The sequence below is a fragment of the Pocillopora verrucosa genome, chromosome 5 (genome assembly GCF_036669915.1).
Source record: "Pocillopora verrucosa isolate sample1 chromosome 5, ASM3666991v2, whole genome shotgun sequence".
Classification (NCBI taxonomy): domain Eukaryota; kingdom Metazoa; phylum Cnidaria; class Anthozoa; order Scleractinia; family Pocilloporidae; genus Pocillopora; species Pocillopora verrucosa.
The window spans coordinates 27802439-27820703 of NC_089316.1; the positions used below are offsets into that span (position 1 = coordinate 27802439).

At 35.7% G+C, this 18265-nt stretch overlaps 3 protein-coding genes across 4 annotated transcripts; 1 reads left to right on the forward strand and 2 right to left on the reverse strand.

The window, feature by feature from the left end:
- Window positions 1-952: 952 nt before the first annotated feature.
- On the reverse strand, window positions 953-3068 carry LOC131778198 (doublesex- and mab-3-related transcription factor 1-like). The gene is made up of 2 exons (XM_059094580.2): window positions 2724-3068; window positions 953-2300 (listed from the first exon to the last, which is right to left on the reverse strand). The coding sequence occupies exons 1-2, from the start codon at window positions 2989-2991 to the stop codon at window positions 1798-1800; spliced, it is 771 nt and encodes a 256-aa protein (XP_058950563.2). The 5' UTR covers window positions 2992-3068; the 3' UTR covers window positions 953-1797.
- A 2256-nt stretch (window positions 3069-5324) lies between these two features.
- On the reverse strand, window positions 5325-14588 carry LOC131778216 (phosphatidylserine synthase 1-like). 2 transcript variants are annotated; one of them, XM_059094603.2, is made up of 14 exons: window positions 14385-14588; window positions 13088-13182; window positions 12576-12620; window positions 12028-12146; window positions 11627-11785; window positions 10829-10980; window positions 10654-10713; window positions 10235-10316; window positions 9585-9697; window positions 8832-8897; window positions 8623-8722; window positions 8255-8305; window positions 6846-6902; window positions 5325-6228 (listed from the first exon to the last, which is right to left on the reverse strand). In XM_059094603.2, the coding sequence occupies exons 1-14, from the start codon at window positions 14573-14575 to the stop codon at window positions 5848-5850; spliced, it is 1671 nt and encodes a 556-aa protein (XP_058950586.1). In that variant the 5' UTR covers window positions 14576-14588; the 3' UTR covers window positions 5325-5847. The 2 variants fall into 2 exon arrangements, with proteins under 2 accessions (XP_058950586.1, XP_058950587.1); XM_059094604.2 differs by lacking the exon at window positions 6846-6902.
- A 73-nt stretch (window positions 14589-14661) lies between these two features.
- LOC131778217 (large ribosomal subunit protein uL5) lies at window positions 14662-17939 on the forward strand. The gene is made up of 5 exons (XM_059094605.2): window positions 14662-14690; window positions 15543-15687; window positions 16373-16522; window positions 17004-17203; window positions 17872-17939. Exons 1-5 carry the CDS (start codon window positions 14685-14687, stop codon window positions 17908-17910), a joined length of 540 nt encoding a protein of 179 aa, XP_058950588.1. The 5' UTR covers window positions 14662-14684; the 3' UTR covers window positions 17911-17939.
- Window positions 17940-18265: the final 326 nt, after the last annotated feature.

The following is an 18265-nucleotide window of genomic DNA, read 5'->3' on the forward strand; positions in this document are numbered from 1 at the left end:
ACAGTTTTTGGATCTTTAATCCGTTTATAGTAGAGCAATTTAATCAAATGAATAATATATGGTTAAAGAATTGAGTGAATTCGTTGATTAATTAACCATAGGAGTAATAGAAAAAAATCTTACGACCGCATTTGACGACAAAAAGTCATGTTACCAATGAATAAAAACTACGACATAATTTATAAAGCAGGATACCCATCGGCTGGACGTATTCAAGAGCTGCCTTCTTTTCCACGAGATAACAGCTCAAGTAAATTACTGCGCAGTTACAAAGGCATGACGCGAAAGATCTATATAATTAATCTTTGTTTGATTTGCCGTGGCAATGGTGCGGAACTGTTTGCTAAATTAAATTCAGCATAAAGCTTGAAGTGAACAAAATGCAAAGGCAGAAACTGAACGACTGAATTAATGTCTGTGCTTCAATGGTGCTTTTTAAGGTAATGCTGTATAATCCTTCGATCTTTCGACCCCCTGAAAATGCCGTCGGAGATTTAACGCGCGTTGCCCCCGTGCATGGGCTATTTATTGACAAAATATCAGGGCATCCGGGATGCAGACCAATGGTTTCACAGCACGCACGCACTTTCGATATCGCAGAGAGCAGTGTGGATTAAACTTAAAGGGCTAAAGGAAAATCCTCGTATCTCAAGATGGTCTTTGAAATTCCCCGCTATACCCCGGGGTTGGGTTTTAAATTGATGAACGCATAATTTTTTTCATAATTACTTTTTTGGAAAAGCGATTCCGAAAATTGCTGCAAAGCTCGCGTCGTTCATAGCGCTTGGCACAAACAGGAAAGAGAAAATCCTATGTTCTCTTTGTGCAAAACAAGACAGAAAAAGCAAACCAATCCTTTTGACGGAAGTGATTTCTTGAGGCCCAAAAGATAAATCTGTAATGAGGTACAAAACCATTTCTGTGTGACCGTGAGAATATATGACCACTTGTCACTTTTCCAGGCGACAGTCCGCCCGGTAAGAGTTTACACACATACTTAAAATATAACTTCGAAAACGAAGGAAATGTTTTAACAGATATTTTACGTTTCCTTCTTGCTATCAGCTACCTAAACGTGAAAATTATTTCAACAATGATTGAAATCATCAATCTCAAGATTAATTCGAATGCTTCAACTTAAATCACATTGCAGTAGACGTTCTAAAACTTGTAACAGACGCCCTACTGACGCTGTATCGCCTCATCTCTTGAAGGCGAGAAAGGAACCTTGAAATGGCTTTAGGAGCCCACAAAAAACGCTTCTTCTGCCACACTAAGTTACCCAGCTGTCATGAATTTTCCAACAACGGGTGTCAAAATAGTCTTTTAAATACGCGAAGGAACTAACTGGAACAGTTTTTTTTATCATAATTCATGTTAAAAACAACGTAAAGAAGAAGTTCTACGCGTTTTACAAATTTATATCCAAAGTAACTGAGTTCATAAGGTGTAAGAATATTAGCGTAAAATAAATTGACTAGAAAAATATTCAAATTAAGATTAGATTATCCATTGAAAGGTATAAAGCCGTTAACATTACATAATGAACTAAGGGGAAGTTATAACTGAAGTCCTACTACTGCAAATTTCACATTTCATGAAAACCATATTTTAGAATAGCTAAAAAATTAAACTTTTCGTCAACAAACATTCAATATCAAGACGTAACTTTCTTTAGAAACAATATCTAACGGGATTGAAATCCGTAAACGCCGATTAGAACTGAAAAACACCGTGGTTAAATTTGTCCAATTAGATATAAAGCTAACACGAACCAAAAGCAGCGAAAGTACTCAGTTAGGACAAGCATGGGTCAAAAGTGTATTTTCTTTCACATTTCGGTTTTCCATGCTTCTGATTTCCTGCAAATGACGCCAAAACAGCGGCGGCTTCAGCGGATGAATTGAGACTAAATTTGAAAGAGTTGCTCTCTATTCTTGGGGAAACATTGTACTTCACAAAGGCACTGTTGTCCGAAACAGTAAAATTAGGGCAGGGTAGAGGTTCCATCACGTAGCAGGAGGCTGTCCCAGGTTCAGCTCTAAGCCAACTGTTTTGATAGAAACCACCCAAGTAAACATCTGCTACACTCCATGGGAGCTGGTAAGGTGTAGGTAGATAAACACTGTTGTTGAATGGGTACTGTTGTCTGGTGACCTCGAATTGGGAATTTAAAATTCTGGACACGCTCTGAATCAATCCGCCGTTTTCTTTTTTTGCCGTCTTGTCATTTTCGTCAACGGTCTTCTGGTCTTCATGGAAAGGCGATTCTGTTTTCACGAGCGTGGGAGAGAAACTCACTGCAAATTTAATCAAAAACTTTCATTCATTTGCAAGAAATCCATAAAAAACACTGAAGAAAACATTTAAGAGCACAAAAAGAAACTTCCTACATCATATAAAACCATTAAGAACAAAAAGTAACAAGACCAGTTTCTCACTTTTCCGAGATTCAAATAAACAAGCTAGAAAAACAACTTAGAAAAACAACTAAAAAGTTGCAAAAATTCTACTACAAAGTACGTAAATATTTTCCATGCACGTCTGAATAACATCCGTTTCCGTCAATGAACGGTTTCTCTGAAAGAATACCAAGCTAAGAAAACGAGACTCTACGACTACTTCAGCCAGACATAAAGATACACAAGATAACGTTTGGTTTTTCACCAAAGAAAAAAATGTCACTTAGTAAAACGACAAACAACATATGCTTAGTCTCGTACCTTGAATTGGTTCGACAGCAGTTGAAAGGCAAGGAGTTCTATGGTTTTCTATGGCTTTCATCTGTTTTCGCCGAAGTCGAACTTGCTTTTTCATAACACCTCTTTTTTTGCGTCCCTTTTCACACAGCACGCAGTGACAGTTCAAGAACGGACAATGACGTTTGTGACCTTTTAGCATTGATCGGATTCCGTGATTGCTGCAGATCGTGCAGGAACGCTCGGCTTTCTTTCTGGTGTGTTTCAGTTCTTCTTTAGAAGCCTGGTCCATTTTGTTGTTTCAGTCCGTTGAAAAGCGGTCTCAAACTGAAATTTCTTTCTTCGTAGATGATGCCTTAACCGCTTCAACAATTGATAGGATAGTTGAGCGGAATCTGTTCATAAGGTGGCCGTTATACTCAGTCACTGACAAGCAAATGTCAGTCAAGTCAAAATCTCGCTCATGATTGGCGAAGGTATCGAAGGTATCACGTGCGCGGCTTGAGACAGGACAGATAGATGTCCATTCAAAACAAATAAGTGTCAGTTGTTTTGAATGAATGAATGAATTAATGAATGTACTTACTCGTTCTGTAACTTTTCATTTATTCGCACAATAATGTCTTATTTCCTCTGCAGAAGCATTGAAAGCTCTGATGAAGTTGTTCCATATTCTACGTATTCAGAATAATCTTCTTCTTGCACTCATTTTGAACTGACTTGTTATAATTAATTTTTTCACGATCTACTTCAACTGCATTTTAATCAGCAGCTAAAGTTGCAACATCCGGCATGTGTTTTATATATTAAGATCTAAGAGTTTGTAGCATAGTCTCTGGTTCAACCATTATCCTCTCCGCAAACTTTCCAAAATATTACATGAACCAATTTCTAAACTACATGCATCGTGTACGACCCGAGTCGTATTTTATGAGATCAGCTCATTATTCTGGCATCATCTCTGATATATATTCAAGCCATGACCTTCCCACATTACTTTCTATAAACCTCTTAGAATTTCTTTTAATTCTGAATCAAGATCTGAGCATTATCGAATAACTAATACGATATCATCAGACTGAACCTATTAACTCCTGAGTGGACACGTGCCTTCGCATAAATCGGAATTTAGAAGAACCGGGAACCCGGTGAATATTTATTTTACGTCTTTTCACAAAAACAAGCTTTAAATTTTTCAGTTCAAAGTAAAAAATGAATAGGCACAAGCCATATTTTACTCAGAAATCAAGATAAAAGTTGCTGAATCTATTGTTCTTAGTTTTATTTTTTCGCACGTGTGCCAAGTTTGAGGATCAAATTTCATCAGTTAACCAATAAGCAAATTTGTCTCTTGCTGCTTGAAACGCTGAATGAAAAGCGAGACCAAAACTTCCAAGATATATTTGGGGGTCAAAGTTTTAGGCAAAGAATATCTTAATTTCCTGTAACGAACAGAAAGCATAGAAATTTCTTGCGAGTACGAAACCCGCGCAACAGAATATTCACAACTTGGATCGTTCTTTAACAAACTTCGCCGCCAGAAAATTGCGTACCGTTGCGTTAAAAGTTCTGAAAGTTATGTCTTAACACAAAACATTTTCTTAAACAATACGTCTACTATTTTCTTTTAGCATTCCCTGTGACTTCCAAACAAGCAATATTCGGTAGTTTTAAGTTTCAGCTCGCGCTTTATAATCTTGCTAAATCACCGTAACATCTCAACTACACTGTCATGAAGTGCTCGAGTTATTGAAAGTGTTAGCTGTACCCGGGTTTATGTTCAAATGACCACAAAAGTACTCAGATAATAAGAGTAACTCACCTTCAGAGCGCCAATCTTCTTTGGAAATATTCTGTAATTAAAATTGACGCAGACATGTCAGACATCAGCTTAAGCGATTCCACCCGAGTACTTAGCGAATTGCTCCGATAGAGGAATGATTTCCGAGGTATCAAAATGTCGCCGATTTCTCGCACATTTCCCGAACTCAACTAGCTAACCAATTTACTAGCGAGGTGAATACTATAACAGCCCGATGAATAAAAAGAATCACAAAACTTTGCAGCTATTACAGTTTATTTTTCACAGGATTACTGACTTAGCAGAATTCGTGATCAAATGACAACTTCGGGCGGCACTACGTGGAGGTAACGTGGCGTTGCTTATCAACTCTGTTAAATGTAATTCTATCCTGTCGGAATCAGAGAACCTTTTCAAAGCATCAAATAACCAAATTATCATATCAGACAGGTTTATGAATAACATCAGCGTGACAACTAAGAAGAGCACCGGACTTCTTAAGACATATCTGAAGTAAAGTAGTCCTTGTCTTCTGTGCCACGCGTGACACAAGTAATGTTCGTCGTGACATTTTCACAAAAATTGCGTGACTAGTCATGGTGAATATCGCGAGATACAATTGCAGTAAGTATAATGATCTTTCAATAAAATTGTAATAATTATCTTCATAGATATACATCACCATATTCAAATAGAGAGCTTATACATTTTAGTTACCTGTGTCAATACTTAATTTTCCTTCTCATTCTGTCCTAATACAATGCTAGCGAATTTGCATTAAGAAGGGATTGGCGTGACATAATTATACTCTCTACTGGAATGTAAAAGTAGAAGTATTAATCCTATGATCTCTGTCTGATTTTAGACAATCACACAAGTTGAATGTCAACTGAGACACCTTCAATGTATCATGTAATATACAACTCAGGTAGATTTTTAAAATCAATTTTTGTATTAGGCATAGTGATATTTTGTCATTAACAGTTATGATCGTTGAAGAAAATAGATTTGGTTAGAAAATCCAACACGTTTGATTGGACAAGAAAACACACCCAAAAAAATATCCCAGTTATTAAATATCTTCGAGTTAAGTAACTGGACGATGGAATGATTACAGCTCCTAATATTCTCTATATTTTTGGAAGCAGATAACAGACTGTTCAAATAACCAGTTAACCTCTAAACCGAGGATAATAAAATACGAACTCGCTTAATTTGAAAATCACTGAAGTGAACAGAACACACTCAAGAAGGTTAAGTCCTTACTTGAGGTTCCTGCTCAAAAATTATACACCATACATCCATAGCATTTTCAGATTAAATATATACTGATCAGCGATTTCACAGTTAAAGCCCTGCTTGAGACTTTCTCGTCCTTAGACGAGTTTTCACTTCGTAGTTAACACCCCCCAATTGTCCTCCTAAATCGCTTCTCCTAGGCCTCCTCTTCCGAGTTCCCTGCGCCTGCACATGGCTCGGATCAGCGGTGGGTTTATCGTCAGGAGGTGTCTCGTGGATGTGTTTGGTGGATCTGAGGCCCCTCTCATAGTGCTGCTGCTCGCCACGCACCACTGTTCCATTCTGGTAGCCGCCATTAGCGAGACCGAAGTCGTACACCTGACCGTCTTCTTGGAATGTATGATTACCATTTTTTTTTATGTAATTCAGGGTTTTGGTGTTTGGATCTTCGGCAGGAATTTCCTCCAGGAATGTTGGCTTCTTTGTTCCCTTAATTAAAAAGAGAAAAATCTCAGTTAGAGAAACGTTTCAGAGCGCTTTTTGATTTGACTGTTGTAAAACAAAAACCAAAGTACTCACAACGGCCAATCAAAAGACAGGAAAATACCTTGAAGAGCCAATCAGAACTTAAAGAAAAACAACCAAACTACCAAAAGCGCGGGAAAACGCGGGCGATCAATTCGTGATTGGTGTTAGCTTGGCATCTGAGTGGCGCAAATTTTTTAGACCAATCATAGAGCGGGTAGAGCAAAACCTGAGCAATCACGGATCACTTTCGACATTCAATTAAAAACTGCTCTATTGGTAATTTGAGTCTCACTTTCAAACCAAATGCGATTTCAATTGAAGTCGTCATACAAAAATGTGCCAAGATCTTACACTAACCCTCTTTACTTTAGTTCGTAGGATAGTTTTAGATGTGACTGAAAAGGTTGTTTTTTTTGTAGTTTTAGTATAATTTATATTGTTTTAAATCAATTTTCACGTTAAATATTTTAAAAATTAGACAATCTTTCATCGGTTTTACGTAAGGAAAGCTCAAAACGAAGTTTAAAATAAACTTTAAGTCAGTGATTAAGTTTTAACTGAAGTTCATAATTTCTTACGTATTTCTTGAGCATTTTTAGTCTCTCCACAATGTTTGCCTTCATAACATTGACTTCCTACAGAAAAATAACAACAGATCATATATTGCAAACATTGTTTGAAAGATTTTAATTGAAACGACTTTTATTTCAATCAAAGGTAAATATTACAGTTTATATTTATTTGGGTTTATCGTTACTTTTATTTCACTGTTTCCTCTTTAAAGGCTGTGAACCAAAAATATTCTAAAAGTTAATTATTGTTTCATTTAAATTGATACATTTAAATCGTACACTTGGTGTATTGAACACATTGGACGCAGAGGTCAAACGTTTGTGAAAATGGCCTAGATTGTGCCTTCAGGCTGTACAAGCAAAGTTGTCGCCGAGGATTCATAAACAAATAACCGAGCCAGTGTGTTACGGTGTTTTAAAACATGCAACTTTTCTTTCGATCCAAAGAAAATCAAACTTTAAAATATTCCCTCTCCCTCCTTTGGTTTCATTTACCAAAAAAGTAAAGATTTAAAGGAAACTTTTCCCTTTTTTTGGAAATTTTGCGCTACATTGTGTTTCCTCATTTTTTCCTCCAAATTTTGTGCAAGAATTTTGAAAATTTCGCGTAGCTTGCAAAAATTGATTCCTTTACTAATATGCCACGTTTGACCGCTGGCTAATTTATCATTATTTTTATTATTGATTTGTTTTAAGAAAGATTTTTATCTTGTATTTGAAAAAGTACGCCAAATTAATGTAAGATTTTATTTTTGACCATTTTAAACTCTGTTATTTACAACCCATTTTAAACCGAAGGCCGCACTGTTTTATGCACTTCACATTCACTTAAATCCTGGCCATAAGTTACATGCACTCAACAAAACCAGCAGTCTTTAGTCAAGCATGAGAGAAATTTCAAAGGAAAACATAAGAAACATCTGCTGTCACGAAAAATATGCGAAAAAAGCATTGAAACGTTGGTGTAAATCTGAAAAAAGGAACAAAGATTATAGAAAAGGAAAACTCGAGACTTTTCGTACCTAAAGCTTATTTAACTACGGGTTTCCGGCGGATTTACCATTTAGTTTTGAGCTTTACTAAACAAGATGTATGGTTTTCAAACACTGCGGCAAATTCACTTAATAAGTAGTTATCTATAAGACATTTTTGACAGTCTGAAAGCACCTTAGCCCGGCAACAAGCCTCTACATCCTTCCCACATACGCAGACATTTTATCACTGTGTTAACTACAAAGAATAATTTCACTATGCCTATTTTCTGCATTTAATCAAAATTGTGGAGCCTGTCTTTAAAGTACGAAAATTTTAAATAACACACATCACTATACTTTACTGCAATAAAACATTTTAACACTCGATTTAATTGGTGTTTAGGCCTCCACTAATCAAATGTCTCCAACTTGCTAACTAACCTTTGATTTTGTCATGACCATGAAATACAAAACCATCAAACTGATTGCCATCTGCAAGAGAGAGATTACAATCCAATCAATGCCTCAACACACCATAGGTGTTCTTAACCCTTCAACTCCCATGAATGACCAAGACAGAATTTCTCCTAACAACATCAATACGATATCCAGAAGACAAGTGAGGAGAATAAATAAAAATATAAATTAGAAGATTATTAGATGATCCAATATCAAATTCTCCAAACTCACATAATAAGAATTGTATGGCAGACAGTAAGGAGAATTACTTATGACATCTTGGAAGTGAAAGGTTAAGCATAGAAAAGAAACATAAGACAGTTATTAACTTTCACACTTTGTTTTCTCACCTGAAAGAGCAGCCATAAAGTTATGCTGACAATTTCTGCTTTCTTAAACATGTCCAGTCCATATTTGATACAAATAAGAAGTTCAAGACAGGTGATGACTCTATTGTTAAATTAAACAAGAAACATCAAGTTCAGTTATCATAAGTAACATGAGGTAAATGTTGTAAACAATGGAAACAAAGTAGAGTTTTCCAAAGGGATCTACTTACATTAGCACCCATGCCTGAGTTCCAAGCCTTCTGCTTCTTGTGTCTGTAATGTACACATAGTACTGCCTATAGTGACAGGGAAGGAAAGTTTTATACCCACACTGAGCATCAAAGACACAAATCAGTGATATGAATCCATGTTGTAGCTGTAACACACACAGGGCTTGACACCAAAATACTACAGTCCTGACACAATGAAACTTTTGTGATTTTCAGAGCAAATGGAAAAGCCTAGTAACAGGGCTTTTTTTAAATAAATGCAGTGGGTAAATTGAGACAAACATTTGCATAAAACATCATTGATACATTGCTGTTTAAGTTTAGGAAACATTTGCCCCTCTTTCTTGGTTTTCTGACTATGAAGCCTTAAATGTCCATGAACAGGGGTTTCAAAGAGTTTCCTTGCATCATTTTTTTTCTCTTCTGCTAATTACACTTTTATTTCTGGTGAGCAGATGACAACTTCAAAAAACCTGAGTAAGCAACCCTGGACTTTTAGCTGATAGAGGGAACCTCTTAGGAACTTTGTTACAACATCAGCTACTTTGAGCACAGTTGACACTAATTGGGAACATTAAAACTAAAAAATTAAATTTAAAACAAACTGCAAATAAAAAAGTCTCTACAATTCCAGTTCCAACCTCTTTAATCCAAGAGTCTGATATTAATTTTTTAAGTTTAAGATGGCATATCATTTGATTACCAAGGCAACAGCACTGCAACAATAGCAAAGAAGGCAAGCATCAGACTTACCTCAAGGAAGGTGCCACAGTGAGACTGATGACAAACAGACGAAAGTAGTTCAACCAGTGAGATGTTGGAACCCACAGAATGTGTTTAAGAAAGAATGTGTTAAGCTCCACAATCTAAAGATAAAAAGACTAGGTTCAGAGTTGGAGTAAACTAACCAATTAAAACAGATTGTTGTAATACCTATGAAAATGAAAAATACTTAATGATGAGGCCTCCAATCATTTAACCCTTTAACTATCAGAAGTGATGAACAGGTTACTTCTCTCCACAACATCCACACATTTCCCAGCAAACAGGTTATGGGAATACTCAAACTTATCAGGCAGAAGCTATCTTAATCATCACCAAATTCTTGTAACTAATTTACAAGAAAATGTGTAGAGCTAGAGGGGAGAATTAACATGAGATCTTATGAGTGTAACAGTTTAAAGTGGATTTCAGGAGGTTCCTTATCAGAATAATAATAATCTTAAACATTGACAAACAAGGACTAAAACAAAAATCAGTGATCTAAAAATGTGGAAAACTAAAAAGTTGTGGTTTTAAGTAACTTTGGGCATTGGTCTCCTGCGTTCATTTGGCAATAAAGTCCAATTTATACTCTATAAAACCCTGAAGTGATTTCAAATGAATCTCAGTGTTTCACCTACCTGAGAAATAATCAACAACTGATATATGGCAAAAAATCGCATGTAGGAACATTTGGGATCCATCCAGCGCACATGAGTCCAACTGAAAGAGTCAAAACATCACTTAGTTATTCCATTGCTACCTTAGTAACATGTCCAAAATCTGCTCTCCTTGATGGTAAAATGACCAATGAATCTTTCTTGGACATTAAAAAAAGTAAGCATGAATGTCAAGTTACGTATTTTCTCAAACTAAGGAGATGATCACATTTTCTATTCCAAAATGCAGGAACAGATGAGTTGTGTAAAGAAACAAAAGAATTTTGTCCATGTTCAGATTGAGAATTAGCTCATGCTATAGAAATTTGATCAGAAAATTCTGCATACAAGCCAAAACATTTTCTGATCTATATTGCCTTATGAAAACAATTAAGACAAACCTTGCAGGTGTAAACTGCATAGCAGCTCGACGCAGTTTTCCAGTGGTTGTCTGAATATCCCTTTAAAAATCAGAGAGCCAAAAAGTCAATCTCATCTGTGTGAATGTAAACTTAATCTGATACAAACCCTTTAAATAATTTTTTACATAAAATCATTGAGTAACATTAAACATACTTGATACTTTCCCAGTGGTAGTTGCGCATTTCCAGTTTTTTGCACACATACAGTCCGAAGTGGATTCCTAATCCATTACAGATCAGGAAATCTAACAACAGTGCATCCCACCAGCATTCCGCAAAGTTGGGCAACAAGTGAGAAAAGAATACCTGAAATGGATTATTCATAAAAAAAAAAATTATGTGATAAGCTGAATTAAACAGTACAATTTGATTGGTTTTTAATTATGATAGACTAGAGGACAGACACATGGATTATGTCACAATTCACAACTTTCTGCTAATTTATTGCTTATTCATCAGATGAAACAAATAAATTCCATGTGACCCTGTGCCTTTTCAGTGATAGATCATGAAACATTTCAAAATGTGGTTAGAACATAAAAGACAGACTTGGCTTTGCCTTTTGTAAAACTTTTTTTTGTCTTACCACATTTTGACAATGCCTGTGACCTGTTACTTAGGAGACACTGACAACAAAATGGAATCTGTTTTTTGCTATATAATGAGCCAATTGATTGGTTATCATCTAATCTACTGGAAGATGGTCACATAAATGATATCACCATTAATAGGTTTGTTCTTTCACTATTACAAAAAAAATTGACTCCATGTTTTCATGGGCCTGTACAGAAACACATTGGAGAGGAAATCAAAATATGGTAAGATCATCAGTGACACACTCAGCTGCACCTGCTGAGCCACGTTTTTTTTCTTACCACATTTTGATGTCATCTGTCATCTATTACTGAAGAGATTCACCGCAAAATGGAATCGATTTGTTGAAGTTTAATACCTCAGTGACCTCCCATGTTATGCTTGCAATCCACAACAGCCATGCATTGCGAATAAGTAATGCTTTCAGAGCCCAACCAAAGAAATGTGCAAAGGCAAAGATATCACAGTGACCCCACAGTCGGGCCAAAGACACCTGAGAACAGTTAACAGCATATTCCTGTGACAAGAAAAAACAAACAAACAAACAGTCAAACTAATAAACAACTTCTAAAACAAATGGCTGGTTGTGGACTATGAGTAGAAAGACTGTGGCACAACTTTCCAATTGCAGAGTGAAGTAAAGCAAAACTAAAGCAATCTCACAAAACTCCAGAGATTCAATTGAAAACTGTTGTAAAACCACTCAGTAAACAGAGGAATCTAATTATGAGGAACAATTTTAAATCTCATCTCTGTAACCTTTGTATCTGGTCCTTCATGGCGCAATTCAGGGTCAAAGAAAAAGAGAATATTTCGGAAGTCAGCACGAGTTTGGAACAAAGCAAACGCAAGAAAACTCATGTACAGAACACTGGCACCTAGTGAAAAACAGACAAATAAAAAAGATCAGTTACACAATTTGTATCATCAAAAAGAATTAGAAAAAAAAAAAAAAGAATTGGGTGAAAAAATGAAAAAACCTCTCACCAATTACTTACATCACAATTATATTCATTATCTCCATATAAACACCATGGTAAGCACGTTATCATCTGATTATAATTGTACAATTAGATGATTGATTCAACAAATTATTTTACATTGCAATAGTTATTTGAGACTGTGCATATCACTAACAATTAATACAGTTACAATTGCTTTTTTTCCCTCTGCCAAAAGGTTTGCTGCAATTTAGTTAAGCGAACATAGTAAAATCTCAGTGTTATGTTTGCTTAGAAGATCTTTGAAACTATTTACAAAATCTGCCTTTAGACTTTGTTAGAAATATATCTGTACAATCCTCTTACCAAATATCATTCTCCAAAGAGCAGGATGAGGTCTGATGAATGGACCTAAAAAAAAAAAATTTGAGGAACAAAATTTCAAATTAGCTAATTTTTAGGGCTTTATAGAGAGAACACAAACCTTAAAGTTTTAGGTACAATTTTGCTTTAAGTGATGCAAAATTTCCAGAACAGGAATTCCATTTGAAACTGGGTTCTTAGAAAACTCACAAGAGGATCAGTTTTTTAAAAGCAAAATACAAGTTTCTCAAGGACACCTCACTTCTTGAATAGGCCATTTTGGTTGACAAACCCTTTACACCCAAACATCAATACCAATACCAATATTCTTCACACTGTTCCCTCTACATGTTCTATGGTTATGACAAGGATTAAATTTATTTGACAATCTGGAGCTTCTTAAATTTGTGATCATTTCCATTTTCTCATGACCCTTACTTTTAATTCAAGGGTGATACTATAAGGAGAAACTAGAAGCCAGTCACTTATTTTATCTAGTAGATTACAATAGTTACCGTTTGGCATGACAAGAAGACTGAGAACAAGAAAAACAACAGCAAGGGAAACCATCCCACTCCAGATATTCTCTTCACGAGTGGCATCTGGATTTCTTTGAATAAAGAAAAGGCCAATAAGCTGTGTTAATTCCTATCTCATGATACAGAAATAAATCAATTGTGCAATTTACTGTAGTTACTCAGTCCAGAAGTTTAAAGGTTAATTACTCATAAAATTTTGTACAACAATACAGTCACTATTAAGCAAAGCAGAGATCCTCACTGGTAAGGTGGAATTTAGGAAGGTGCAAGAAAGAAGCTGTAAAGAAAAATCAGGCTTAGACAGGATTTGAAACGTGCTGCCCAGATGCTAGTTAGCCACTACTGCTAAATGAGCTACCAAGCCATAGATTGGGAGTGAGTCACATTTTAAATGACTGTTATTTCCCGAGAAGGAATCTGATCATTACATTTAATTAAAAAATGAGACAGTCTCTAACAGCCATCATTATTACTACTTGGTCTGTAATTTTGAATTTTGCTTAGACGACAAAGAAAATTTCATTCAGTTGACAAAGACAAGTGACATAGAAAAAAAAAAGTTGAGAGAGAGACATAAAAGTAACTGATGCTCAAAATTAATCAAGTGTCACTTTTAAAATTCATTTTGACAGAAAAAAGTCTGATTATCAACAACAGGAAACAAAGCATAATAAGCACAAAGAGCAAAGTACCAGTTACATGTAGGTATGACAGAATGGCAGGTGTCAAGTGTCAAAGTCATCAAGGAATTGCATCCATCTTTAATCTAATTTAAAATCTCATCCAAGTGTAGTTGACCTAATACTACATTTTATATAAACAGATCAACTTTTTACGGCCATTATAATTTTACTTGTTTAAATCACGTGTAGATTTTCGAAAGCCATCTGTTAATTTCCACCTGTTAAGATCCACCAAATAAAATAAAATGAACGCAAGAATGAGCGGATAATGTTTAGAGGATACATTCATTGAAACAAGCCGAGATACACAAAGATTGTTCAGCGAGACTTATGCCAACTGAGTGCAGTAAGAATGCATATAAATGAGGCCATGACATCCATAGCACCGTGAAATTATGACTCAATCAACCAAAACTTGACTTTGAATCCCACTTAATTTTTTTTTAAATCTGAACATAAAAAACTGTGTTAAAAATTCATAGTTTCTTTTTGAATTGAGAAAAGTTGAGATCCAAGTGTATGTTGCGAAGGAAAATGATGACAAAACAGCCCGCCCAGAAAAATATGACATGTGCAAGTAAAAACCTCACCTGGTGAACGCTGAATATACAAGGTAAACAAACAGGCACGCTAGAGCGGTGATGGACCGTGGCTTGTAGAAAAACTCTAGGCTAATATCTTCCACGATCTGCTCACTGGCATCTTGATAATCGTCGGTGGAGATTGTAGAAGTTGTCGAAAAAGTTCTTTTGCGGCGCCGCGGACTCCGATCGTCCGCCATCTTATTTGCATTAGAAAATTTTACTGGGAGTTTATTGCTCTCCCCAGTCTCTCGCCTAATTATTTCCCTCTCCCCAGACTTTTGTTTTTCCTTTTCGGCCGAAACAAATATGGCGGTGAGTGACCTCTAAAAGTGGTTTTTAAAAGAATCCGCTTACATCGTTCCATATGATTCCCTGAGGTCTTTGAAAACATAATTTCTTCATAAAAAAATCACTTCTCTCTTCAACTGCCTTAATTTTTTGGCCCACATTCTAGGTGTTAACCACGATACAGGAAAAAATTTTTGATCGATACCTATATGTATTTTTTATTTCTCTTCCGTACTATGAACAATAGTGTTTTGATAGTTTGATTCTGAACAAGCTTTGACTCTCTAATGAGCCAAGTTGAGGCGAAAATCGTGATCATCTCAATTGTTGCTCCCGCATACCCTGCTGGTTTTATTGTCACCACCACTGAAAGAATTAAACACTGGAATACTAACGTTCCAGATTATGATACATTGGACATTTATTACCAATTTATTATCACACAACCATTTAGTGTCCGTGTTTAAACAAGGATAAAAAAGTGTTCTTGTTTTTGTTCAAATGTTATTGTACCTGTCTTCCTTTACTATCATTGAGCTAAGACAATGTAAGTTAGAAACTTCATACGACCTGTTCAATATCAGCCAGTCTGCTGGCAGTCATTCTTTACACCAATAGCAAAATGAATTGGTCATACAGCGTGATTGTTCACGTGAAAATAGTCCTGAGAAAGGTTTCAAGCAGTAGCAATCACTGATGTTGCAAGAATCGAAGTGGAAATCGTGATATGAGACGTATGTCATTAGGAGTGACTGAGGTGGGTCATTGGCCACTGTGTCCCACTAAATCACAAACACAGTTGCCAACAGAAATGCAACATATCTTCACTTGTAGTTTAGCACAGAGTTGATTCTCATTGGTTGGTTTGGTTAACAGGTTCAGGCCAAACAGAATCCCATGAAGGAACTGCAAATCAGGAAGTTAGTTCTAAACATCTGTGTGGGTGAGAGCGGGGACAGACTGACACGTGCTGCCAAGGTTCTTGAACAGTTGACTGGACAACAGCCAGTGTATTCCAAAGGTACAGAACATTTTGATTTTACAATTGTAACTATAATAGGGAGAGAACCTTCAGTCATCACTTTGGTTGTCCACACATGTTGCCAACTACAGGTCAGAATGTGTGATCTTATCAAGTAACTGTTGTTCATAAGATAACTTAAGAAAACTTCAAGACAACCTGAGTTATCATCTGAGTTCATTGTGTAAATTGGCCATTGTAATGAGTTTCCAAAGCTATTATGGCAAATTTGCATAAACAACTCAGTAGTTAAAACCAAATTATCCTGTACTACCTCTACTGACTTAGCACCACAGTTTCTTGAGAAACTTACCTGCCCTATTCATACCTGGCTTAGGTTGAATTAGAACTGATATTTACTTTTCAGTGATTACAGCTTCTGAACTAAATTTTCCATCTAAGCGTTGTTTAAACTATATTCGTCTTGTATAGCTTAGTAAAAGTCAAAGCCAAACTAAGGGACTTACTGATATAGGGATGTAACAAGAATTTCATCTTGTCACATATGATGTTAAATTTTGTGTTTTTAACATCTGCATCCTGTTGTTATATTCTTTAAAATACAGATTTTTACATCAGTTTGAAGTACCAATAAGCTGAAAAAATGTAGCAGAGCATAATATTCCTTTCTGTAGACTCTGTAATTATAAACATCTGATTTAAGATAGAGAACTTTTTTGTTTAGCTCGCTACACAGTGAGGTCTTTTGGTATCCGAAGGAATGAGAAAATTGCTGTCCACTGCACTGTACGAGGTGCCAAGGCTGAAGAGATCTTGGAGAAGGGATTGAAAGTGAAGGAGTATGAACTGAACAAGGAGAACTTCTCTGCCACAGGTTTGATTTTGTAAAATTTAGCTTTTTTATTAGGTATTTAAGAGTAGTGATCAAAGGCTTATGGTTAGCAACTTGGCAAAGACATGATAATAATGGCTCTAAGAAACTTGTGGGGTGGATAAATGGATTTGATGTTATCAGTTAAATTTCTGTTTTTGTCAGATTTTTTCACTATGAGCAACTGATTTATATTGGATTGTGTGAATCACTTTATAGACTGCTGAAATGGAAATTTCATGTTAGAATTATCACAAAGAAAAAAAGTAGTTTTTCATGAGCATAGGATGATGAAAAAAATCTGGGTTTTTCAGTAGAATCAAGCTTTAGACCTTTGTTTTTCAAGGTCCTGTGGTCTGCCATGGGCACTGATAAGCAATTATGAAAGCAGCATATTGATCCAAATGTTAAAAAAATAAGTTATCTGCCATCTTTCTCAAACCAATTTGAAACATTACAACTACTTAACCCAACTATGCTGTAGGAAACTTTGGTTTTGGAATTCAAGAACACATTGATCTTGGCATCAAGTATGACCCAAGCATTGGTATCTATGGAATGGATTTCTACGTGGTTCTTGGACGTCCAGGGTTTAATGTGGCCAAGAGAAAAAGAGCTAAGGCTCATGTTGGTGCTCCTCACAAGATATCAAAAGATGACTCTATGAAGTGGTTCCAACAGAAGGTATCTTTCAAAACCTTTACACCCTAACATCAGTTTGCAAGTTCCTCATACAATTCTCTTTAAATTTCCTATGGTTCTTACAAGGAGAATTTATCTTTATGATCAAGAGCTTCTTGATGTGGCAATCATTCCCTTTCTTCTCATGACCTTAATGTTTGATTCAGGCACCATACTGTTAGGAGAAATTAGATGCATATCACTCTTAGGGGTTCAGGGTTAAATTCTCTTGCTGGTGAAGTTTTCAGTTGAGTTTTAAAGGAAATGCAAGATAACATTGATTTTAAAGTACTTTCTTTCTTTTGACATAATTTGATTTTTATAAAATGAGCAGATAATGTTAATTGATCATCATGAAGAGTTAAGCTGACAATTATTTGCTCTGACAAATGGCTAATGCTTGAAACATCAGCTTTAAAAACTCTCAACAGTGGCCATTTTCATTATTAAACCAGTTGATAAAACTAAATTATCTTGTATCACCCTCCCCCCCCCCCATTAAATTGGCACCACAGCTTCTCAAGAAACTTACCTTCACTATTACTTTGTTCTCAGTCTCCTTCGCAGTCGTTTCTAGAGATAGTTTTGTCTGTGCTGATTTGGGACTAGACGTATTGTTCTGTTTCTTGTTGTGCAATTGGTAATAATTGGTCTTTTTTCTTCCTTTTCAGTTTGATGGAATCCTTCTTAACCCAAAGAAAAAATCCTGAGCTATGAAATAAACAGAACTTCCATCAGACTGTTTTGTTTTGGTTTTTAAACTTTATTCAATATGCATCTTCTCTATATTCTTCTCTATATATTTCCTTTTGAACTGATAAGGAGAATTGGTTTAACAATCAAAGCTTCTTGGGTTGTTGATCATTTCCTGTATTCTCCTGATCTTAATGAATGAATTGGTAGTATTGCACTTAGAAGAAATTAGATGCTGGTCACTCCTATCATTGAAAACAACATACTTTATTGTTGCTCCAGATATTCTTTATTTTGATAATGATTTTGTGTCTGGTTTTTCAAGAAAAGAAAGATCTTAAAAGGAGAAATCCCACAAAAATCTAGAGAACT

What these genes read in the sequence shown, in the direction of transcription:
- LOC131778216 (XM_059094603.2), bottom strand. Translation starts at nt 14,575, where the DNA reads ATGGCGGACGATCGGAGTCCGCGGCGCCGCAAAAGAACTTTTTCGACA. An exon ending in ATGCAGTTTACACCTGCAAG is followed by an intron (nt 10,317 to 10,653) that starts GTTTGTCTTAAT and finishes TGACTCTTTCAG; the next exon opens with TTGGACTCATGTGCGCTGGA. An exon ending in TGGTCATGACAAAATCAAAG is followed by an intron (nt 6,903 to 8,254) that starts GTTAGTTAGCAA and finishes ATTTTTCTGTAG; the next exon opens with GAAGTCAATGTTATGAAGGC.
- LOC131778217 (XM_059094605.2), top strand. An exon ending in ACAGCCAGTGTATTCCAAAG is followed by an intron (nt 15,688 to 16,372) that starts GTACAGAACATT and finishes TTTTTTGTTTAG; the next exon opens with CTCGCTACACAGTGAGGTCT. An exon ending in TGAAGTGGTTCCAACAGAAG is followed by an intron (nt 17,204 to 17,871) that starts GTATCTTTCAAA and finishes CTTCCTTTTCAG; the next exon opens with TTTGATGGAATCCTTCTTAA.
- LOC131778198 (XM_059094580.2), bottom strand. Translation starts at nt 2,991, where the DNA reads ATGGACCAGGCTTCTAAAGAAGAACTGAAACACACCAGAAAGAAAGCC. An exon ending in TGCTGTCGAACCAATTCAAG is followed by an intron (nt 2,301 to 2,723) that starts GTACGAGACTAA and finishes TTAAATTTGCAG; the next exon opens with TGAGTTTCTCTCCCACGCTC.